The sequence below is a fragment of the Rhinolophus ferrumequinum genome, chromosome 18 (assembly GCF_004115265.2).
Source record: "Rhinolophus ferrumequinum isolate MPI-CBG mRhiFer1 chromosome 18, mRhiFer1_v1.p, whole genome shotgun sequence".
Lineage (NCBI taxonomy): Eukaryota > Metazoa > Chordata > Mammalia > Chiroptera > Rhinolophidae > Rhinolophus > Rhinolophus ferrumequinum.
In genome coordinates this window covers 4,751,634-4,777,265 of record NC_046301.1, presented here as the reverse complement: position 1 = coordinate 4,777,265, position 25,632 = coordinate 4,751,634, and the positions used below count along the sequence as shown (strand labels likewise).

The 25,632-nt window shown below is 42.3% G+C and overlaps 1 protein-coding gene across 5 annotated transcripts in view; it reads left to right on the top strand.

Moving 5' to 3' along the window:
- The window catches only part of TRPC3 (transient receptor potential cation channel subfamily C member 3), a 61,903-nt gene that overhangs the window by 5,798 nt on the left and 30,473 nt on the right, over positions 1-25,632 (top strand). For all 5 annotated transcript variants that reach the window (XM_033135290.1, XM_033135289.1, XM_033135288.1 and 2 more), the window contains exons 2-3: positions 13,968-14,739; positions 20,572-20,760. In XM_033135290.1, coding sequence (XP_032991181.1) covers positions 13,968-14,739; positions 20,572-20,760 — 961 coding nt within the window. The remainder of the gene's footprint in view (positions 1-13,967; positions 14,740-20,571; positions 20,761-25,632) is intronic.

Here is a 25,632-nt window from a genome sequence, read left to right as displayed (position 1 = left end):
CTGTGTTTGTTTCTCTGTATTAGGTAGGGCTGCAATGTCTTCCGGTCTTAGTAGAGTGGTCTTAGGTAGTAGGTGTCCTGTGAGGCCCAGTAATGCAGTCTCCCTGGTCACCTGAGCCAGGTGCTCCAGGTGTGTCCCTTGAGTGGGTTGTGTGTGTCCTCCTATTATAGTTGAGCCTTGGTTGCTCTTTGCATATCAGTGGGAGGAAGGATTGACCCTCGGACTCACTGGTTGTGAGGACTGGCCATGACAGTGGAAGAGCTGTGGTGCAGAGGCTGACCCTGTGGAGCAGGATTTGCTTTAGCATAGGCTGTCATGCCTGTCCTTTCTTGGAGGCGACTTGAGTCACCTGCTGGCCCACTGGGTGTGCCGGACCCAGGGGCACCTGGGACGGGACCCATAGCAGGCTAAGTTGAGCCACAGCCTGTGTACTGCCCCGGGCCACCTGGAATGAGCCACAGAGCAATCCACAGATAGCTGCTGCCTGTGCTTTTTCTTGGAGGTGCCTAGAGAGGCCAGTGTGGGAACCAAGGCCGGCTGTCACTGGTACCAGGTTTGGGGCTGCTCAGCCAGAGGTACGGGACATGCTGAAGCCAGATGCTGCTTGTTTAGGTTTTGTGAACCTTTGAGAGAATTTAGGAAAGTCTGCAACATAAGCCAAGGCAGGCAGTTTGTATGAAAAAGCCCCTGGAAGTGACTTGGGTATGCCTGAAAGTTGGGCTGAGCAGGGTCTCAGAATCAACAGGATGAGTGAACGTCATTAGCCAGGTTGATGGAGACTCAGATATGTCAGTCGCCTGCATCTGCATACTGGAAAGAGGGAGCACTCCACAAAGGAACAATGGTTTCTACCAGCTCCTCCATCTGGGAGAAAGCTGCCCCTGCAGCTCTCACCCTGCAGCTAGACAACTCAGTTCCTCCCCATGTGTCCCTGGTGCTTTTTGAACTGCTGCCCCAGCACTGGAGCTCAGAGTGAGGGAGTCCGTCATCAGGTAAGTCCATGCGGGGGCCATTTAGGAGGAGCATCTGGGAGTGCAGCTGCCCTCTGTTTCACTCAGCCACAAACACTGCTGGTTTTCACAGCCATAAGTTATGGGGTCCTCTCTCCCTGGCACTGGAACCTGGGCTGGAGAGGGACTGGGACGCTTCACTCCTCCGGGGGGGCCTCTGCTGTTGAGATATCCCTCCCAATTTGTATTGGTCACATGTGGGTATGGGACCAACCCGTTCTGCATCTCTGCCCCTTTAACCCTTCTTGAGGTGGCTTCTTCTGTGTGTCCGTAGTTATAGGGCTTCGGTCCAGCGAGACTTCGGGCGATTCTCAGTGATGGTTGTTTTGTAGTTTAGTTGTAATTTATGTGGTCGTGAGAGAAGGTAAGCACAGCATTTACCTTCTCCACCATCTTGACTGGAAATTCCAGGAGTTTGGACTTTGAGGACTAAAGTCAAGACTAGTGTTATTAAGGAAGAGGCAGGTTTCTCCACAGTTATGGTTTAATTTTCAATAGTAGTGCAGCATGGCATTAGACTTGAGACCTTTAATAATCTAAAACTTTTCATTATAATTTTAGTTTATCCGCAAGTAAGTCCCTAGCGGTTCCTTGGTTCCCTTCGTCTTTCTTCCTGCCCACTCCCTTTACTTCACTTTCGACTCCTTCTTCAACCACTGCTATCTTAGTCATATATTTTAGCTGGTCTCAGTAGGCCCAGGTGGGAGTTTACACTCACTCGTCCCTTTTATTCTCCACCACATGATTTATCATGTTTCTGGTTAACATCGTAAAGTCTTCTTTATTATGACTGTGTAACTACTGTGCATTGCTGAGTCAAGTAGTATAATATGATTTACACTGCTTTTATAATTATTTGTTTTTCTTGGAGTAAAGATTTGTCTCATCTGTTCTTATTTCTTTATCTAAATCTTTTGCACACTCTGTGTGTTCTCCTAAAGACATTCCTTTGAAATCCTCTGACTTCCTTTGTATGTGGTTTTCAATTTTTTTTTTCCCCTCAGAAGTTTTAGGGGGAAAAAAAGAATCGTCTCTTCCTTAGTGCTGTTCTGAAATGTCAAGATGATATGCTGTGGTATGGGTCTTTTTTTCATTACATGAGCTGGACACTCGGTGACCCCTTTCAATATCTGGAGATTATGCCCTATGGTTCTCTCAGAAGTTTTCGTGTATTATTTTTTTTATTATTTCCTAACCCACTACTTTCATTCTTCTCTTTCTCGAACGCCTGCTATTTGGATGTTAGACTTCTCGACTGATCTCCTAGTTTTTGTATCTCTTCTTTCCTATTTTCCAGTGCTTGTCTTTTCTGTTCTTCCTTCTGAGATATTTCTTTGAATTTATCTCCCAGTACTTTTACTGATTTTATTTTCCATTTTAGCTATTATGTTTTTAATCTCTAAGAGCTCTTTCTTGTCTTATGAGTATTCCTTGTTACAGCATTCTTTCTTATTTCAGTGATGCAGTGGTTTTTTGTTTTTTGTTTTTTCGTTTTTTAATATTTCTCAGGGAGGAGAGATTTGGGAGATAATGAACCTGGCTGCTGTATTCTGTAACTGAGTAGGGATCCCTCTGTTCTTGGTCCCTGCCATCCTCTGGGCTGGTAACCCCACATCTAGAGCATCTTTGTTCCTATTTCTCCAAATGTTTTATATCCTACCTTCTTTACAGGGGTGAGGTTTGTCACTGGATCATACCAGTTAGGGGTTAGAGATCTGGCGGAAAAATGTCTACCTCCTCCTTATACATATTTTCAGCCAATTCCCCCATTTTTGGCTCCTGCTTCACCTCTACTTTCTGGGATTTCTTTTGCCTTCAATTTCTGGGCCCTTTCTGGTATTGAACAAGGCGGATTATCTTGTTGTGTTACAGGCACTCTGGTTAGACCTTTCTTCTCTCCACTAAATTATTCACCATTCTTCCTCATCTCTTTTCCATCTTCATGTATTGTGGAGGGGGTCTCAAATGTCTTCTGGTTTCACAGAAGATGAAATTTATGCTGTTCTTTGTTCTCCTTGTTTAGGGAGACATTTGGAGAGGAGATGGGGTAAGAAAGGCTTTTATTCCATCATCTTGAAACCAAACATCCTTGTGATTATATTTTAGGTGTTCATTTAAGCCCTACTGAAGACAGGATTATGAACGGAACCGAAATTGCAGAAGGGAGAATATTCTTAAAATGACTGATTTTATTAGGCAAATGGAGTAGATGGTAACCTATACAGTGTGATGTAAGGGTCATCTGAAGTCTCCCACCTCCATTCATGTATGTGCCACACTAACATAATCACCCCCTTCAGGAGCAGGCTCAAGTCACCGGGATTGGCCTCTCAGCAGTCTCCTGAGGGGGAGTCTTCCTTCTGAGCATGACACAGTGTCAGTCCAGCAGGGAAGACAGATTAGTGGCCTGGGTAGCGTGGACTCATAGGAGTCTGGCCCCAGGTAGAGGGTCTGGAGTTGGGAACTGTGGGGTGGCCAACCTCACACTTGTGCATAAGGGGCTCAGCAGTGACTTTATGACAACACATAGGATTTCATAGCATTTTCTCTTTAATTTAGCTTCTAGGTCAGGGATATTTGTCTACAATTATCTAGTCAAGAAAAACTCCTCTATTAAAAAAAAAAACCAACTTCTTTCTTTGCACTATTCAAATAATAGGTGACGATACGGATTTGGTCCTAGACTTTTTTAAACAATGAGATTTAGAAGTCCACACGTGTGTGACTTGTTAAAGAAAGAGCATGACAGTCATAATATTCCACACCACTTTTGCATTTCTAAATATATTTTGTGAAATAGGACTGACGCGTATAGATTCTCTGTTGAAAAGTAGGTCGCAGCGTGATGAGATGAGGGCCAGCATCTTCAAACCTCAGACTTTTGACCTCAGATATGGAAGATAATGATAGAAAACCAGATCCCTTTGCTTCTAATAACATTAGAGGTTAATAGATATATAATTGATAATGATTAATACATTTAAATTGCCAAATACGAACTTCTTTGTGGTCAGAAGAAGTTTTTGATTTTATTACTGAGTTCATTTTGTTCCAATTCTTACTCGATTATAAACAGATTTTATATTTGACTTCTAATTTCATTGTCACTCATCTTTCTGAAATAACAAAAATTAGTTTTAGAAAGTATTATGAAAATGAGTTTATTTTTTAAAATAAGCCTAATTATTATTAGATCTTATTAATTCTAAGATTTATCCTCTGTTTGCCCCCAGATTATTCTGATGAAACATACCTTTATGTAAGATCGAAATCAAGAGCTATAGAATCCATCAGTTAACTTTTTGTGATATAACTAAGAATTGAATGTGATCAAGCAGAAATCTGCTTTGGAAAAAGAATGATTATTTATATTACTTTAATTTCTCATTACTCATTTACATGAAGGTACTCAACAGCATCTTTTTGTGTGGAAAAGTTACTCCAATTCCTCTCCCCCACTACTCCCACACATCACACGTGATCATGGGTATTCTTTAATCTGGAAGGAGAACTGTCTGTTCCGTTGGTCTTTAGTCTTACAAATTAAGCACACGTGCATCTGTGAATCCATGTTTCCAGCACGTAGACTTTCATTGGCCATGTACTAAAAGCCAGATGCACAGAGATCAAGAGAGGCAGTCTGCTCTTAAGGGTATTATAGTATCATTGAGGAGAGAGGCATGAAACCACACGATGACGAAGCATCCGACAGTCGGCTGGATGGATTTACACACAAAATGCCATTCCTGGAAGCAGGAACACCTAAGTTCCAGAAGGCACTTGCTAGACTGCTTTTTGGGCTCATGTGTAAGAAGTATAACCAAGAAGTCATGCCAGCAGTGGTTGGGGGTCCTCACCTCTGCTCCTGATGGCCTTTCAGAGGGATCAACACATGTTAAATGGCTTTTTTGCTTTTGTGGTTTTAGCTGTTGAGGGGCCTGATAGGGAAGGGAACGAGGACAGGAGTCCAGAGCCTCCCTCAAATATATATAGTGTCTTGTCTCTGACTTAGTCATTAGGGCTGATGCCCAAATTAGCGTATGTATAATGGGTTTATTTAAATGATGCGTGGAGAATTCTGAATATAACAGAGGCCAACAGAAACTCTCGGGGAATTGACTGTGCAGGCCCAACTCTCTCTCTAGACCTGTAAATACTGGAATCTCCACTTTCATTATTTTGTGGTATGTGAATCTTTAGAAATGAAAGCTGTGCTTTCCTGTTTCTTAACTGGGGCGCCTTAGCTTGCTGGTTTCGTTGCTCCCATAACAGTGTGTTCTTTGGCTGCTCGTGGCGCCGTGGTGCAGGCTCAGTGATCGCTGCTTCGGGCCGTGGTGCTGACGTAGCCCTGTGCCCTGTCCACTGGACAGTTGAACTGGTGGGGCGCCCTCCTCCAGCCTTGCACACCGGTGCACTTAGGGGCTCCTGAGGTCCGGCGGCTCTCCCCCTCCACTTCTCCCCCTCCACAAACACATATATCAAGAGATGTTCAAAACTTGTGTTTTTGATGACATTGTCGAAGCCATTTATCAGGTGCTCTTCTCTCCTTCCAAGCGCACTCACGTGTACGGCATACCGCTTAGAAGGCAGGTGTCTCCAGAGGCAGCCACACTGACTGACAGGTGCCTGTTTGCCAGGGGGACTGTGAGGCTTGTCTGTGTTTTGACTTTTCAGCTCTGACTTTCTTGTCCTTGGTTAGTGCCCGCTGCTTCCCGCCTTCGTTACCACTTGCAATTATCACCACCCCAGTCATGTAACTAGCATGGCGCTTGCTCCCTAATCCCTAACACTTCTCCCCGCCACTGTGCTTTTCTCACTACCTGTCTTCTCTGGCTCCTCCTGCTTTCCTTGCCCTTCACAGAATGACAGACCGATCCTTTCCCGTTGGCCCATCCACTTTCTTCAGTGCGGTGAGCTGATTAGTCAAGACAACTTGGGTGTGATGCTCGCTGCTTTGGCTCACATCGGTGGTGTTATTACTTGGCAGGCTTGCTTGCTAGGTGCATGGAGTAGTGGAAAATTCTTCACCTCGTTTCAACAAAGGATTTGAGGTGACTTCTTTAATAATCTTCATTTGTTGCTGAGTGCTAAAGAGCTTGTAATTCAATCCAGAGAGCCATTTTAAAAGCTGTTCTTTATAGAACCAAAATGTTCCAACACATAAGCTAAGCATGTATTAATAATGTTATTTTGGTTTTCAAACTGTTGTTCATTTTTCTCATTTCCTAGAAACATTACAGGGAAGTAGAGAGAGCCTGGCAGAGGACCTCTGAGCTCTCATCGCCTAATTCTCTACCTTTCAGTGACCTTAAGTAAATTACTTAACCATTCTAACTGAGTCTCTTCATCTGTAGAGTTACTATCAAGTAACAAGTATTTTCGAACTTCTGCTGCACTGTATTATGTACCATCGAGGTGACATAAAAAGTATGAAACATAAAAAAGGAAGCACAAAGCATTTTTCCTCAGTTGAACTTAGGGGACATGAGTATCACAGGAGATAATAATCAAAATTAAATTAAATGTACAGAATTACTGGCAGACCAGCAATAGTACAAAGCTCAGGCTGAAACGATCAGAAAGGGTTTCAGCAAGGAACTCAGCGTTTCAGAATGAACAGAGTTGTGCAGGTCTGCTAGTGATTACCTGCGAAACCGTACCTTCTGTGTACAGAGGTGTAAGGCAGGCTGGACCGTGGAAGATCCGGAAGGGTTTGAACCAGCGAAGGGCAGAAATGAGAGTATGTCCCTGGCTGGAAACAAAGGGAGCATCCAGAGGCAAGTGGAGCCGGTGAGGGGACCAGAAAACTTGCGTGAGCAGCAACATGGCGCTCCTGTGATCCACCTGAAACAGGTCGTTCCCCTGACCCTCCTGCCTGCTGACTGGGAGAGAAGCAAATGAAGTAAATGTCCAATCCGCGGTCTAAGTTAGATTTTAAAATGTTGTTTTGTGTTTTGCTTGCTCAACAGACACTTATTGTCATTCAACAAGTGAACTAAGCAATCAATAAATTGAGCAGTTAGATTAAGGAAGCAATTTAGCAGGAATGTGAGTGAATCAGGAGGGAAAGTAGTCCAGAGGGACTTGATCAACTAGTATCTCCTGTGCCTTGAACCTGTGTCTAAGGGACCTTTGCTTGTTGATTCCCAACTCCCCCCAACCCCGGCCCCCTCCACCCCACAAGTCTTCACAAGGGTTTGGAGTCTCTTTGTGGTCCAAGCGTCCACCCCTAGTTCAGGACACTCCAGAGAGATGCTATGAGGCCAATTTCACTGATCTTAGTTTGATACAATAAAGTGCATTTCCTTTTTAAAGAATACTCTCTCACTTGGATAAAATTGCTCAGGCACTCAGAAAGCTGCCCCACCCTTTGCTTTTCTCTGTAGCATCTGGGCACTGGGGGAGGGGAGAATGTGTGTCCCTGGAGGGGGAAAGGGCCGGGGTCCTCTTACTCTTCTGGTCTCCGGGCGATATTCATTGTCTGTCAGCGGAAGTGACAGCTGACCTTGGCTGACTTGCCTTTGTGAGGAGCCAGCTGTGCTCCCTGCGTAAGTGGTTTCAGCTCCTCTCCCACGGGCTGCAGAGCTGGGCGCCTGCAGCATACATCCTGGGTCCAGCTCACAGCCCCCGTGGTCGTTCCTAGTCTCAGTGCAGGTTCCCTGCCTCTCAGCACAGGGTCCACACCACGTGGGAGCTGAGAGTGGCTTGAGAAAGCCCTCACCATTCTGCTGCTTCATCAGACTGGGCTGTCTCAGATCTCCAAATAAACACACCGGGCAAGAATCTCCCGCCCTCGGTGGTTCCTTCCCCTGCTGGAGCCTCATCTTGACTTTTACTTCCCTTCTGCTATGCCTTTCTTCTCCCAGGACAGTAAGCCTGTAGCTGTGCGGCCAAAGTGGGAGACCTAGCTTGTCTGCATGCTGAGAGCACTCTGTGATCAAGTTTCTTCAAAATTAATGAGAGAAAAAAAGGAATTGAGCAAATCCTTCCTCAAGACGATTTCCCTTGTCCCAAATTCTGCTTGCAAAATCCCATTTGTCTTGCAGAAAGCTGAAAATTGCCTTGATCTTTCTCTTTGCACTTCTCTTCTAAAATTTGTCTTCTCCAATTCCCCCTAAACACACCGACCCAACTCTATACTGCACCACTCACCGTCCAGGCAGATGTCCTGAGTCAACCAGGGCAAAGATCTTGTATTTGGAAAGGCACAAGAGAAAAGCACTTTACTAATTTTTCAAAAAAAATACCCTTGCTAGTATATGCATACCCTTGGTAGTACAGAACTAAGCAGAATAATATGTTTATAGGACAGTGAAGAATGAATCTGGGCAGGGAGGAAAGAAGGTTGGTTAGGCAGGGGGGCGGGCTGTCAGTGTCCCTGAAAGTAAGCCAGGGCATTCTAGTTTTTTGTTATCTTGCTTTTAAGAGACGTGTGACAGTAAAAGCAGAGTTGAAAATGAGTAAGATGCTGGGGATGGCTGTGGGGCGCAAAGAGGAAAATCAGGAGCAGCTGGGAGCCTAGAGTCAGACCGCAGGCGCAATCCCAGTTCCGCATTTTACTGAATGGTACCGTGGACAATTTCTTTTGAGCTCAGTTTTCTTACTTATGAAACAGAGAACACGATACCTGCTTCATAGCATTGTTAGGAGAATTAAATATGATGGTGTGAATGAAGAGCATACACATATGCCAGGCACTCGGTAAAGTGTAGTTGCCCTCCCTCTCGCCATGTCTGCCGGAAAGCTGGTGCAATGATCCAGCTGTGATCTGTTAAAGGTCTGGAAGATGATGCTGGCAGTGAGAACTGGAAGGAAGGGTCCAGTACAAGAAACATTCCCAAGGAGAAGCTTCAGAACGTAGTGACTGACAGGCTCAAAACAGTGAGTCACAGATGACCTTGAAAGTGCTAAGCATGAATAATCAGCCTGAGATGCACGATAGGAGGAGATGCTGGTTTAAGGGAGAAGGGCATTTTAGAGTGACCAGGGGACAGAGTTATATCTGGGACCTGAGGTCAAGTAAAAGGACAGGGCCCGGGAGGAGATTTGGGAACTCAACTGAACCGATATTACTGAGTATCTGGTCCCTGTGGGACACTGAGTGAGGATACATTATAAAACATGACCTTACCTTACCATCCAGGACTGTGTGCAGTGCTGGCGTGTAAGGGGGTATTTATTAATACTCTATGATTTTAAAAAGAATTTAGATAACCATAAACTAGGTTTAAAACACAGAGAATATAGGATAATTGACTTAAAATCTACATGAGAAACCTTTTAGGAGGAGGGGAAAGACTGTGCCAGAGACCTGAGATGCAGTAGTGATGGTTATTGAGCATTTTTAGATCTCACCTGTTCTGAATACACTGGGCTTTACAAAATGGCCAGAGTTATATAGTTCACATTAGTAGATTCAAGGAAGCAGACTCATCTAGAGAGGCTTCTTGCTACACAATTCTAGGAAGACTTAGCACTTGAATCTTCATAAAATATACAGTGGCAGGCAACCTCTTTGACCCTTTAAATGCAGTTTCGAAGAAGACATGGTGACCTTTTAAAATGATCAATCCTTGATAAAAGCAAGGGCATGGCACTAACTGGTTACTGATGAGGGCATTTCTGCGGGCTTCTTTCTGACTGTGACTCAGGTAAGTAGCTTCCTGGCGATCAAATTCTAGATGGTAATAAAGCATAGAGAACTGAAATGAACATAAGACTGATGTCCCCTAGCCTGAATGCTCACCATGTTATTTCAACTTTTCTTCTGCGCCAGTGTGACAAGTGTTTACAGGCCTCATTGCCTGGGCTCTTTGATCCAGCATAGCTCCTTGTTGTTATTCTGGAGGTTCCCAATCTCTAGTGTGCACAGGAATTGCCAAGGAAGCTCATTTAAAATACAGATTCCAGGGCCCCACCGCTGAGGGATTCTGCTTTAGTTCATGTAGAATGGGGCCCGGAGATCTGCATTTTAACAGACAGTCCAAGCGATCTTGAGACAGGTGGTCCTCAGGTCACACGGAAAGGCTGATCAAGGTCAGACAAGTTGAGGGCAAATTTATAAAAACTGAGGAGTGTTACTTGTATTTTTGCCTCTGAATAGAATGGAGCAAAGGGTTGCCTTTGGGTTCACCAAAATATTTCTTAGGAAAAATTTTTTATCTGCTTTCGTGTTTAGACAAGTACGAAGAACCCAAAGTTTATTTCCTAAAGCATGAAAAAACTGTGTTTTTGCCTTCGGATGTGTAGTCAGTGTCTTACTCAGCTTGGGCTGTCATAACAAAGTACCATAAATTGGGTGGGTTAAACACCAGAAATGTGTTTTCTCACAGTTCTAGAGCCTGGAAATATGAGACCATGGTGCCAGTATGGGGAGGTTCTAGTGCGAGCTCTCTTCCTGGCTTGCAGGTGGTTGCCTTCCGGCTTTGTCCTCACGTGGTGGAAAGAGCGAGAGCATGAGCACAGGAGCAGGCTCTCTGGTGTCTCCCCTTACAAGGGCGCTGATCTCATCACGCGGGCCCCACCCTCAGTCCCTCATCCAACCCCAGTTCCCTCCTGAAGGCCTCATCTCCAAATACCATCATATTAGGGTTAGGCTTCAACACGTGGATCTGTGGGGGACCCAGTTCAGCCCATAGCAGTCAGATATTCCCAGCCATCCATGTGAACCATGACGGAGCTTGCACGTGGCGCTCGGAGAGTGTCTGATTTAGGTCAGTGGTCCTCTGGTGCTTTACCAGAAAGCCGGCCCTTGCAGTGCTGCACAAGTCAGCCCATTGGATGGGGATCCAAAGGTCAGAAATGTCTGGAAAAATGACTTCAGTATTAGCATTACTAAGGTGAAACATCCTCCCGTTCACCCTCACGCCTTCCTTATTTTCATGCTACAGGACATGCATCGCCAAGACCCGCTGAGACCAGGGCCATGTTTATGCTTTGTAGGGAATTGAATGTGACTCATGCTATTCTGTCCGTCCAGATTAGTGAAGCTTATCTTAACACTGTAAGGAAAGTTCAAAACAAAACAAAACAAAAAAAACTTCCTATGTGGATTTGCCATGAAGATAAGTACCATTAAGTCAGCTCTTTTAATTTGAAATTGCAGTAGAATTTGTTCTAATTGAGAACTCTGACTTCACACTTAACTCAGTGTTAGAGTCTTTTAAAGACAAAACCAAAATGACTCATGTAACTTGTGTGGTATAGTACTAAAATCCCACGTTTCAGCTCAAATACAATATGGAGGTGTAAGTTCCAAAAAAGAAGAAATGCTAGAATAAAACTTAAAAATACTAAAGTGCAAAGAAAAAAATTCATGAAAGAATCATTTTCTAGTATTTTTAAGTCATTCTCTTTGGGGAAAAAAGATGGGGTTTTTTATAAGTGATTTTCTTTGTAGGTAGCAGTCAGTAGATAAAAGTCCTTTCCATTAAGACGTGACACTAATAAATAATGACTTTATTTCCCCAAAGATAACCCATCTAAGATTGGAATTCTTCAGACATATATACTCTGTATATATTCTGTAGTCTTAGATAATGTCAACATATTATCAATAGAAGCACAAAATTCATCTTTTATGTGATATGAAAATTCTAGCCATTTGAAGAGTACCAGTTTGTAGCTTAATAGTAAAGATATTAACCAATAAAAGCTAATACTATTAATATTAATAAGAGATACTTATTAAAATGACAATATTTACAAGATTTGTTTAAAACCCTTGTCATAGAGTTTGGTCTCGAAACAAAGTTCTCTTCTGTGCAGTTCAGTGAAGACTATTTTCAGTTCTTGTCGGCTAAAAACCATCATACCAACACACAGACACACACACAACACACCCCCCCCCACTTACCCTTGCACCTCCCTGTCTCCCACATACCACACACTCCACATTCCCCACTCCACACACTACCCGACACACCACTTATCCATACCCTACTAATAATAGTCAAGTGTGGGCAGTTATTTAGCTTTAGAAAGATGGTACAGGAACGGTTGCCAACAAGTACTTGCATTTTTTAGATTTTGTCGACTAAGGAATTAAACAAAAATTTTAAACATGAATTTTATTTTTTAATGAAAATATTCAGACTATGGTTAAAACTATTCAAAATGTGCAGAGAAGGATGTAAGTGAAAAGGAAAACTCTCCTTCCCTGTGGATCCTAATTTCTACTCCCCAGAGTCCAGGTGTGAAAAGCTGCTGTGTTGCTTTGTAGCAATTGCTACAAATAGGTGTATGTGTGTGTATGTAAATGTGTTATATAAATACTATGTTTATGTAGTTTTTAAAGTTGATCACCCAACACTAGTTGAGCAGGGAGAATGGGGTGCCAGTCGCAGTGCTCTCTGACCTGGACAACAAGCATCTCTGGGGACCTCTGTCCAGCCAGGTTTGCCTGGCCACGTGTCCTCGTCCTCTATCTGGGAAACCCCTGCCAGTGCCTTTGTGCTCTTCTCTGGGTTTGAGGCCCACAGAGCTGAGAACTGAGTGGGGGCTGGTCACCACCTCTGTTCTTCTGGAGATCTCCCTAATGCTCACCTAAATGTTCACCTCCAGACCCCCAGAGAGGCCAGTGTCCTCTGGTTTTCAGCCCCTGATTCTATGAATACTGTTTTGTCAATGGTAGAAGGTATTTCTGGAAGACGTATTATGGAAGGAAAGTGTTTTTTCCTAGACATTCGCTTTTAACTTGTTGCTCTTATTTGCTTCAAAAGTCAGTCATGTGAAAAGAGCTTTACTGGTACCTTTGCTGGTACAACTCATACAAAAAACAAAAATCACAGATTTCTTTAAAGAAAGTTGTATTAAGCATTTCAATCAGCAAGAATGTTAGAACTGGGTAAAGGTAAAGTTGCAGGCTTGTACTTATAATAATAGTCATTGAAATGTTAAAAATAATCAATGTTAATTATATTGTTTATTTAACATTGTTTTTCAGAGACTCAGAACTTCTAAAAAGCTTTTTATTCATGAGCTCACTGGAAAATCTGGAGTACTTTATAAATTTCCCTTTTAGACCTGGGATAAGGAAGCCCAGGAAAATGAAATTATTTATCCAGCATCACAGAAACTGAAATGTGAGCTCATCAGTTAATGACATGATTTTATAATGCAGCCAAATCTCAACGACTGTGGCTGGTGTTAGGATTTTGGTATATATTTGTCCTGGATTTGCAATTTGTGCCACTTGCTTTATTCACAAAGTGATACTAGTGATTTTTAAACCATAAATCACACCATATCCTTTTAGTTCAAAGAGGCAACTATATAATACTGGTAATTAAACAATTCTTATTACAAAGGCACAGTTATTTTCAATAAAATATATCTAGATTGATGCTCTAATTTTATAATTGTTAAATCTTGTGTGTCATTGGAAAAAATCTTATTTATTCTTTTTTTTGGGAGGGTAGGTACCCTTAAGAAATAAAAGTAAACCTAAGATCCAAAAAGATAATACTTGGCCTAAATACTGGGCTTTTTTCTGGTCAATATTTTAGTTAAAAATGTGCGATGACTTGTGAGGATTGTTCTGGCCAAATTCTTTTAAAAATGTACTTTCTTTAGCCTTCAAGCCTAGTGATTTGTTGCCCATTACCTGCTAGCCTCTATTGTCAAGACTTTTTAAGAGCAGTAGTACGGTTATTTCCACAAAATACGAGACATTCCATCTTTACCGGGGTCACAGGGAGATGCAGGTGTCTGGAAATTGTTACGGTTTCTTCTGAAAGCCATTTTCCATGGAGCGGGAGCCCTCGTGCTGAGGGCCAGCGGCCGCTCCCGGGTTCAGGCAGTTCAGGTCTGACAGGTGTGCATCTCAGGGGTGCTGCTAGCGACTGACCCACTGCCCGCGGGGTCTGCGCCGAGCGCTGTGGACTCCGGGAGGGCCGATGTGTGGGAGGAAGCACCTTGCCCTAATAGTCTAGCTGTTTTTTCGTTGCTGCTGGTTAGATCCATGGAGGGAAGCCCATCCCTGAGGCGCAAGACGGTGATGCGGGAGAAGGGCCGGCGCCAGGCCGTCCGGGGCCCGGCCTTCATGTTCAACGACCGCGGCACCAGCCTCACGGCGGAGGAGGAGCGCTTCCTGGACGCCGCCGAGTACGGCAACATCCCCGTGGTGCGCAAGATGCTGGACGAGTCCAAGACGCTCAACGTCAACTGCGTGGACTACATGGGCCAGAACGCGCTGCAGCTGGCCGTGGGCAACGAGCACCTGGAGGTGACGGAGCTGCTGCTCAAGAAGGAGAACCTGGCGCGCATCGGCGACGCGCTGCTGCTGGCCATCAGCAAGGGCTACGTGCGCATCGTGGAGGCCATCCTCAGCCACCCCGGCTTCGCGGCCAGCAAGCGCCTGACGCTGAGCCCCTCGGAGCAGGAGCTGCAGGACGACGACTTCTACGCCTACGACGAGGACGGCACGCGCTTCTCGCCCGACATCACCCCCATCATCCTGGCGGCGCACTGCCAGAAGTATGAGGTGGTACACATGCTGCTCATGAAGGGCGCCAGGATCGAGCGGCCGCACGACTACTTCTGCAAGTGCGGGGACTGCACCGAGAAGCAGAGGCACGACTCCTTCAGCCACTCGCGCTCCAGGATCAACGCCTACAAGGGGCTGGCCAGCCCGGCCTACCTGTCCCTGTCCAGCGAGGACCCGGTGCTCACCGCCCTGGAGCTCAGCAACGAGCTGGCCAAGTTGGCCAACATCGAGAAGGAGTTCAAGGTAAGCACCGCGCTCCACCCGGCCAGCCGGCCGCTGCCTGGCGCCTGCCCTTTGCTCCCGAATCAGTGTTACCCAGTGGATTTAAAATCACGAGAGGTTGGCAGCGACCTTCAGAAATATCTGATGATTTTCCTCTGTCAGCATGGTGCTGTGATAAATTCGCTTTGGGGATGAGGATATTTCTGGATCAAAGGGTCACAGTTATGGTGCTGCTCTGTGTTGTGGATCAGCTTTAGAACACAAGACTTCTCCCCTGTCGTCAAAAGACCGGATTTGCTGTGACCACCTCCCTTCCTAATTCTTCCTCCTCTTGTGTAGTTAGCTGTATCGTGTCACCCACCACAGAAGTAGCAGTAGTTCTGCATGCACTGTTTATTGGTCCAAACATTTGTGTATCCCTTTAGATCAAAAGTCAAAAGACTAATATAAAATGCCAAGCTTTCATTAATATGACAAAAAATGCCTCTCCCTGAAATCTACAAATGTATATTCAAAGTGGTGAGTGTAGATATATAGACATCAGGTCAACCCAGAAATACAAGGACAGCAGAGTGTTTTGCTTTAATGGATTTTTTTTTAAGGAGTGAACTTTTTTCCTGGACAACATCTATCTCTAGTCAAGCAGTATTATTATTCAGTTTTATAAAAATTATACATTAATGTAGAGCATTTTATTTTTTATATAATTGTTACATCCTCCTATGCATTTTGGATGGTTCTACGTATTAAATCTGGGGCAAAAGGAAACCTGGTCCTTCTGGAGAAAGTCAGTCAGACTGTTTTCCAGCAGGTTCTTCTCTCCTGTTGTCCACCTGAGAAGATGATTGTAGATATAAATTCCTCAATTACCTCCTGGATGCTGAGTTCATCTTCTTTCTAGATCAGTGTTATCGTGTCAGATCCCAGAAAGAGTGATTATTCTGTCTTTCAGATCTTACTACAGTTTTTCATACTTGAGTGAGATTAACACAAACGCTACTAGCAATGTAATTCAGGCTAGAATTCTTGAAATATAATTCTTGCAAGAAGATGGTAGGAAAGTTTTGTGGGTTTTTTGGGGTTTTTTTCCCTTCTATACACACCAAGTTCCTAGATATTCATCAACCCTCATTTTGTCCTGCTGGAGTTCGCACCTTAGTATAATTTTATTTGTTCTTCCATTAAATTTTTTTCTGATACAAAAGCTACACATATTTATTATAAAATTTTGGAAAATGTGGGAAAATACAAACAATAAAATAGATGTTACCTGATATCTACTCCCTTTGAAGAGATTCATTATGTAGTATTTGAAAGACTCATTTCCTTGGGCCCAAAATGAATTTTTTTTTAGACTGAACTCAAAAATATTGAAAACCTCATTCTGTTTAGAGAGAATAGGAAAGCATTCAGGTGAACTAGTTCTAAATGTCACTTCTTTATTTTGACATAGTAATAAAAAATATAATTCTGAATTTGTCACTTTCAGATGTCACAAAAACCATTCTATGCATTTTGCTTGATATATATTGAAAGTCTATAAAAGAGATGCTACAAAAGGGAATATTTTGTAAGATTATGCTTTAATAACTTAGGAAAGATGGTGACGTTTGCAGTTCTGCCCAGAGAAGTCATCTCAGTAAAGTGATGGTTAAAAATTTGTCATTCATAGTTTTCCACTGAAGCCTGCTAAATCTATATTGGTAATACTTAGAAGCTCCTTTACCCTGACTTAGAATCACCGCTGATCTTTCAAAGGTGGGAAAATATTACAAGAGGATATATATATATATGTATATACACACACACACACACACACATATATATGTATATATATACATATATATGTATAAAACTGAGTTTAAGAGGGCATCCATAAAGCTGCCAAATATCCAAAGATATGTGAAAATCATCTAAATCTCACAGTTCCTTTATCTGAATTATATGGAAAGCGCTTGGGTAGCAACACCTTCCCTGAGCCGATACACAGACAGTTCTTCAGAAGGTATAGTCTCTAGGGGACTACAAGTCCCTCTCTAAAATGACTAAAAGTTCATTTTCTTTCCCATTTTTACCTATCCTTGTTACTCTCTTCTTATCTGCCTTCCCTTCACTTTTTTGCCCTCGTACCCCACACATGTCCATCTGTCCGGGCTTTATAAAGATAAAGAAAATAGTACTTTCCCAGCTCTGGCCCAGGGCTCTGAGCTCCAAAAGGGCTCTGGATGTGCAGCTCATTCTGGAAGCAAGCAGGTAACCTAATTTGCCCTGTTTCATGGTGTTCTCTGTATTTTTTCCACAGAGACATTGAGCCTTGAAATAAAAAAAATAGGTGATGTGTTCCCTAGTGGAAAAGAGGTGATTGTTTTCCCTTTTCAGACACCTATCCCTATTTTATCTTCTCCCTGGCCTGCAAGATCTAGCATTTCCCCCTCAAATTGGTATCACTCGGGTCTTTCAGAGAAAGTTCCCGGCTACCATGCAATTTTCAAAGTTTCTTGAAGAAATAGAGGCCTGGTGCTGAAAACATATGAATGTCATTACCCCAAGAGGTTGAGCATTCTAGGATCTAGATTTAGATAAATTAATGGATGACAGCATGATGACAGGTTATTAAAGAAATACTTTGGGTGTGCAAATGCTGTCTGTAGCTATTCTGAGAAACAGAATACTGGAAAGGATGGACTCTGGGTCTAATCCTTCAAATGTCAGAGGCAAGGAAGCCAGTCATTTATTAAGCTGTGAGAATGCAAAGTGAAATTTCCTAATTCTGAGTCAGCGATGTACTTTTCTGCAAAAAAAAAAAAAAAAAAAGAAGCCATTTGCCTTCCCTGTGTCTCAGTTTTCTTCTCTTTAAAGTAGAAAAGCAATTTCAACTTATATCACAGTCAGGTTGTAAGGAAGAGGGAAATTTAATATAATCCTAAAGCAAGATAGCGTTTTATAGCAGGAAAATACTCTGGGAATCATCTAGCTACACAGAACTCTCATTTTACAAATGAAAAACCAAAGGCTATAGCCAAGGTTCCCCCTGCTAAATAAGCCTAGATTTGGGTGTCTCGGGTCTCAGTCCTAAATATTCTAACATGCTGTACCTGGTAATATCAAACCACATTTATAGTACTAGATGTGTACTAAATAGGTTCTAAGCATTTAGTCCTCACAATAGTAATATTAGGTAGCTCATGCTCATCAGAAAGGCTGATTAACTTCCACAAGATCACACAGCTAGTAAGTGGTAGAAGCAGTGTTTGAACCCAGGAAGTCTGGCTTTAGAGTGATGTTTTAACCACACACTCTCTTTGTTTTTAGGGAAGGGATCTGACAGGACCAGGCCTGCTTAGAGTTGAATTTCACTTCCCTTTTAAGGATAAAAAGGGATTGCAGTTATGGTTAAATTAGTGTGCTGAAACATGTAGGCAGGGTGTGATGAGGACGAAGTTTCCTTGTTCCTCCCCTGGCTCGAGCACGTCCTCAGGATTTTGAGTAGCTGCTCTGTGAAGTGGGCAGCAGGTCCACCTGGTAACTGTGTGGAGGGCCCTGGTGATGGATGAGTGGCCCAACGAAGATGATTAAGCCACACAAAATCAAGAGAAAATTATTCGCAAATGCTGCAGACCACACAGATGGTCTGAGTTGTGAAGTAACATGCGGGAGGACCTCATGGTAGAACTAACAGTCACTTTATGGTCAGTGCAGATTTTAGGTAGTTCCTTTTGTACCTCAGGAGAGGCCGTGGAAAGCTCTCCATTTTCCCTGGGAGCTCTGCATCTATTGACAAAACGGTATCCCATGACCACAGTTAACGGAGACCCCCGTCACCTCCAGCTCTGATTGCTTTCTGCACTGGAGTAACAGACTTCTTCCAGTGGGAAATGTTTAAATTGTTATGAAAACAAAGTGTTTTCCTTGCAACTCGATGGCTGGATTTTTGTTTCTTGACCGATCTTTCAGGGTATGTGAAAAAAACCACACAGCTTTCTTTACGACGGGACAATGTACAGATTATAATGTTTAAAGATAATGAGTCATTATTTAGGTATTATTACTGCAGAAGTCATTACTAAGTTTTCTCCAGGCACAGAAAATAGTCTGTTTTATTTCTCTTTAATGGAGAAATGGCCATCCTGTGTTGTACCAAATCTTACAGAACAGTTTGAACTGAAGAGTAACGTGAGGAAATTTCATCTAAAAAAAACTGTATTAAAAGGGGAGCTTTATATGGAAACAGACATAGATTTAATACTTCTTCTGGATGCTGTAATAAAATATTTCATTAGTCTTTCAGGCATGGAAGGCAGATGGATATTTAACTGACATTCTGCATAGAAACCAGAGACTAAACATTTTATTAATTTTATCTGTTGCATTGTACCAACTTGAATGGAAACCCAAGGTTGGAGTTTTTATTCATTTTGTCTGTTCCCTTATGAGGGGAAAAGGATTAACTGTAACTGTTCTTTATCTGAATTTCTGAGATCTGAAATGGAAACTATTCTAGTCTGTGGAGGCTTTAGTCTCTGCTCTTCTTGTTTATTTTAGTTGGTGACGTGATTTTAGCCCATTGATTCTAATTAAGTAATTATTTAAGGGAACAAAATGGAAATTCTTCCGGTCTTTTTTTAAAGTATGATTTCTGGAAGCCCCACATTTGGAAATCCTGCTGTGTAAAGAATGATTTCGTTATTAGACGTACACAGTGTCTCAGGACATGTTGAAATGAGGAATTCTGTTTTCTTCAAGTGTCCCAGATTAGATTACCATCTGGCTAACTTTCTTAATGGGCTGAAATTTTAGTGAAAGCCGTAGAAGTAGAACTGGGGTTTCTGAAAAATAAGACACTTTCCCAAGAGGGTTGTTGGCACCCTGTCTGGAACCAGTGGGTGAGAAATAGAGGCCCTGTCAGAAGGTAACAGAAGGTAACGGGGAAGGCTGCCAGCTGACTTCCTTATGCCAGTCCGCCAGTCAGTAGCACAATGTAAATAGAGTCACAGGTTATTTTCAGCAAGGTGCTAGTTGCAGTGGTCTGGAATTTTTTCTCTCAGGTATTGATACTCTGCAACCTTTGAGAGTTCAATGACATTGAATTTCTCTCCTTCCAGTTCTGCAGCACATCACAATGTGCCCTGCGGACAAACAAGGAAAAACACCGGCTCTCTATGTTGGTACCTGTGCATCTCTTTGCATTCCCTGTGAACCAGTCATTCTCAAACATAAATGTGTGTCAGAAACACCTGGAGAGTATGTTAACAAAGGTGGCTGGGCCCCGTCCTCAGCCTCTATCTAAATCAGGACATCAGGGATGGGGTCTGAGAATGTACATTTCTAACCCACGGCCAGGCGCTGTGGAGGCTGCTGGTCTGGAAAGCGAAGTCTCCATCAAGGCAAAGAGATAGGAAACTGGACAAGTTATTTTCACATATAGTCAATCTTCTAGGTCAGATCGCCACTTTAGAAAAACCTCTGTTTAAAAAAAATTCATCATAGTAATGGTTTTGCTTTGGCTTTAAGAAAACAATTGTTTATCTGTACAAGAGAGATACGGCATGTTTGATCCTTTGGTCGTTCAGCATTAGCACTTAGCCAGCGACTTTTAATGCAAACCAGTGACTTAACGTGCATAGCATTTTCGAGCTGCCTCAGACGGTGGGCAGATTGCATAAGGTCCTGGCTAAGGGAGTAAGTGGGGACAAACCCAGCCTGTATCTAACTCAGCAAGCCTTGCATCCACGTAGGGGATGTTTTCTATCCAAGGAAGGGATGCCCTTTTTCTCAATGCACAAAAACCCTAAACACTCTCCATTGGAATTAAAGCGAATTCATTGTATTGAGTTCCAAACCTCTTGTTCGTAGAATGACTATCGGAAGCTCTCCATGCAGTGCAAAGACTTCGTCGTGGGCGTGCTGGATCTTTGCCGGGACTCAGAAGAGGTGGAAGCGATTCTGAATGGAGACCTGGAATCCACAGAGCCTGCAGAGGTACACAGGCATAAGGCTTCGTTGAGTCGCGTCAAACTTGCCATCAAGTATGAAGTCAAAAAGGTGAGTGACCCCGCCCACCCAGCACCCTATTGGAATAACGTGGAATATCACTGTGCGTTTTTCCAGGCCATTTTTTGAAATAATAAGAGTAGAGATTATTGATGAAAGATTTTGTTTTTCCCTTCATGAAAGAGATTAAGTGAAGTAGCAGGGTAAAGTAGTGAGTCAGATATCCAGCTTTGATCCTTTCCACTTTTCATTCATTGTGAGACCTTGGATAAGTCATTAAATTTCAGTTTCCTCTATAAAAAGATAATATTTGTTATCTATCGCAGGGTTTTAGTGGGATTTCAATGGATTAAGATGTGCAGAAGAACTTTGTAAACCGTTCGTTACAATGCAATTAATAATAATAAAACGTGTGACTTCGTACACTGTTGCATGCATTCTCACGTTTATCCTCATGGTAAGCCTATGTCATTATCCATTTCACCTATAAAATAGTAAGATTTTATAGGTGATGAGATTTCTGTTTTACAAGGAAACTGAGGTTCACCAAGCTTAAATGGTATGTGTAAGATCACACAGCTGCGGAGTTCGTCATACGGTTGCCAGAAATAAAAATTATGATTACGTCTTTATTCTGGTTACGGTAGGTAAACTGTTATCTATATCTATTTGCTACTTGTCCGAGGCTTTTAGATAACTCATGAAAATTGTAGTTACGATGTTTCACTACAATTTCAGGTATGCAGAATCTAACAGCTTATGAGCATGTATGTTAGGTAAATGAAATTCTGCTGTACTTTAAGAGAAACTGTTAAATAACACGGAAATAAATTATCATAAGGAATAGATCTGGTTTCTATATAGCTGAGTGTTGAACAAGTCAGTTTCTATATAGCTGAGTGTTCTCTCCTTGCCATGTGACGTGGTGCTTAAGAGGACAGACTCTAAGGGTTCAAGTCCCTATGTGACCACGGTCTACTCAATAGTCAGGTGGGGACTACAGTAGTCATGACTTTTTCAGTTGTTTTGAGGATTACATGAGCTAATTAATGCCTGTAAAGTAACTAACACGGGTACAGTACTTGGTGATTGTTCATAAGGATTAGCTAAGAACGTTTCTACATTATGACAACTTATTCTCAGAATGATGTCTCTTGAGCAAGTTCAGTGCTTAGTCATCAAACAGATTTCGTGTTCATTGTTATCGTTCCAGCCCTTAGCAGCAGACCATAGCCAATTTAAGGAGAAAGGAGTTTAGTGAGGGCTATTAGGAGGCTCAAGGATCATTAGAAGTGGAGGAACAAGCTTTTCTAAACTGTGTTTCCAGAAACCTTGCCCAGAACCAGGCCCAGAAGTGACCTGCCAAGGGTTTCTGTGGCCCAAACAGAAGAGCTGTGTCTGTGCTGCAGAACGGGCAGCTCCTGCACTGGCAGACAGGTACCCTGAGCCCTGCCTGGTAGATTGGCGCTTCCACATCAGAGGCCTGTGCAGATGCCTGTCACCAGTGGAACCTGGGCCAGTGTCGGCAAATAGTGAGGATGGGGTGACCTCTCTCCCTCTCTCCCTCTCTCCCTGTCTTCCTCTCTCCCTCTCTCCCTCTCTCCCCGCCCCGACACCCTTGCACACACACAATTCTACCACAATGGAGAGAACTTCCACGTGTGGTGTTCACAGGACTGTAGCAGCCATTAATGACAGATCTCCCCTCTACTTCATGAGACAGTGAAATGTGAGGATGCTCAGTAAATATGGAAGTAAGATAACTTCTCAAGGAATTCCTAGGTAAAAGATAATGAAGCTGGCTTGATTGCCCTCCTCTGAGAGCACATTTGCTAGTTGAAGTGTTGTCCCATTAGAGGGAAAGATCATTTTGAATAAGATTGATATTAAACCATTTTTAGAAAACTGTCTGGACATTTATTCGCAGGTCTTGCAATACGTATCTCTTCTCTTTAGTACCTGAGAGAATTGATTTCAGTGGTCACAGGTTCTTTATCATTGCTGTGAAAATGTCATATTAGCAGAGACAGCTCGTTTAGATGTGCTTCTGTTAGCAAAGCTGTCTTGCAGCGTGAAACTCTTCCTGCGTGTTCGTTTGAAATAAATTGATGTGTAGATTATAACATATGAGGTGTCATTAATAATAAATTCACCTTCAGTCAACTGCCAGGAAACAACAAAAAAATGTATTTGGAACTAAAAGGAGATTTAAGACTGCGGGTATTTCTGGTTTTGTGTGTTTTATGCTATAAAAGGAATATTAAAGTCTTTGATTTGGAATCTTCACTTGATAAATGTATACGAGTGTAAGAACGCTATTTTGGAATGCCCAAAAAAGGCCCAATTCCCCATTTTTCCCTCTTCTGTCAGAGGATTCCTTTATTCTTTACTCAACACACATATCTCCACTCCAGCAAAGGAAAAATACCCCACCCACTCCTGCCGCTTCCTTTTCCTACCCTCTTATTTCTAGCCTTGAAGAAAAATCACCTCATGGGTTATACGGATGTATGGAACCCCACCCACTGTAGCACTGAGGTCGTCTGTGACTATAGGAAAGGTGTTGGGATTTCAAAATAATTTTATATGTTACAGAATTTTTCCCGTGATAACATAATAAACTCATATTTAGTCAAATCAATCCATAATTCCACCAAGGAAACCAGTTTGCAGCAATGGTAAGCCGTGTAGGTCCCATAGAAGACTTAGGAAGTGTCTTCTGCCATCTGCCCAAACCTCCTCCCAGCTCTGCTTCTGAGTCTGCTGGCTTGTGTCTGGGCTCCGAGTTCCCAGAGCTCGGCTCTTCCCTGAGAATCACACCACGAGTTCAACCAGGCCCTGGAGACTCAATGGTAGTTAATCAAGAAAATGAAAGTATGAAAAACCTGCATAGGAACATTAATGATTATGTGGGAAAGAAATTTCCATTATAAAAGCAATTGAAGATATAACAAAGCAAAAATATAAATAATTTAACCGTGTACAACCTAAAACCTCTGTACAGCAGGAAGATCATAAACAAAAAAGCGAAGGACAAATTGGAGAAAATATTTTTCTCAATTATAACTTACAAAGGATTGCTGTTCTTAATACCAAAAGAGCTCAGTAAGGAGAATTTCCAGAGCCCTATAGGAAAATAAGCCAAAGACTTGAACAGGTAATTCACAGAAAATTGAAATGGCTAAGAAAAACATGTTTAAAATTTTCAAGTGTGCTAGTAATAAAAGAAATGCATACTAATATACAAATACCATTTCTCCTGTCTCAAATTATTAAAGAATAAAGAATTACAATTCTCAGTGATATTGGGTAAAATGGGCAATCAAAATGCTACCAGTGGGGAACAAACAACGTATTTCTATCAGGGATGTTGAAGATTATTCATCTTAGAATCATTTCTGAGGGGTCTCTAAAAGAAATAATACAACTGGAAAGATGGTAAATACTATTACCGTTTGTAGATTTACCTGCATTCTTCTATAAAAAGAAAATGGAAGATGAAATTTGATGTTTTAAAAAATGAGTACAAGAAAATTAACTTTTAGGCAAAAACACTAATTATTTTCCAATTAGAATACTGGACTATTTGCCTCCCAAAAAGTCCTGAGCTCGATTTCTGTCTGTCTCTCTATCTTCTGGTGACTTGAGGAGAAACACCAACCCCCTCCACCCATGGAAATACCAAGAGGTCTGTCTGCTCCTACTGCACTGCGTCTATTGTAAGAAAGCCCTTGGCAATGATAAAAGACACTAGATCTCAATAGACCATTGAACCTAGAAAACTGGGCTCTTGAGAAAAAGGAGAATATTCCCTGATTTTTTCCTCCTTGCTCTCTCTTTCCTCCATGGTGGGATTAGGTTTAACTGTAGCAAAATCGTCTAGAAAACAGACATGCAGCAGTATAAACAAAATGATCAGTGGTGTATGTAGAAATTGTTCAGAGAAAGCCCAGAAACTGAGCGATGCAGCGAGAGAGTAGTGAATGCACTGCAGACTTTGGGTGCCTGTGCTGGCTGGCGTGGTCCTGAGTCCTGCACTGGGTAGCCTCAAGGCGGGGTTTGTGGCCAGGCACCAAGAAGTCAGCATTTTACACTCTATTGGACTCAAAATCCAGAAATCTTGCACCATGTAAGTTTTCAGTTTATATGTCCCAATTCAAAGAACTTTAAAAAGAAATGGAATGACCTAGTTTTTATTCACAAGAATATTTTCTTTTAAATTGTATAAACTGTAACTCCAACAACGAAATTAAAAACAAAAACAGAGTGTCCCTACCATATTTGTGCACGACAGTATATCCACGAAGACAGTTCTTGTAAAGGCTGATTTGACGAAAAAACAGTGTAACATGATTTTTTTTTTTTTTAAGTTGAAAATTATCTGTTTTCCAGACCTGTCCTGATTGGTGGTTCAGTTTACAATCTGTTAGTCATTTGGCAAGGGGAAAAAACGTTTTTTTCTCAATGCTGTAGTAGTTTTGTTCCATGGAAAGACTGAGATTTTCTTCTATGTCAATCATTCTCCCTTTAAATCAGAAAACCTCAAAGAAGGGTATTATTTTTGTAATGATTTCAACTTACTGGTCCACTGAAGTTAGAAAACAGCATACACATTTGACCCAGCTGGCTAGGACTGGTGTGGCAGCATGAGGAGATTTTTTAGGAGGTAAAGCAGTCGTAAGAGATAAAGGTCACTGCCCCATTTTGAAGTCACTGAAAAGAGCAAAACTCATGTCCTAGGGGATTAGCTTTTTTACCCTCACTACTACTGTATTGGTTTTCTTTTCTTTTCTTAATGTTCCTGTGTACTCGTATGAGGATTTAAAATCAATGGAGGAAAATATCTATTTGTGTTTTCTTTCCATGGATTAAAAGTTCAACAGATGCCATACGGTGGTGTTTATTATCTCAGTTAACAAGAGG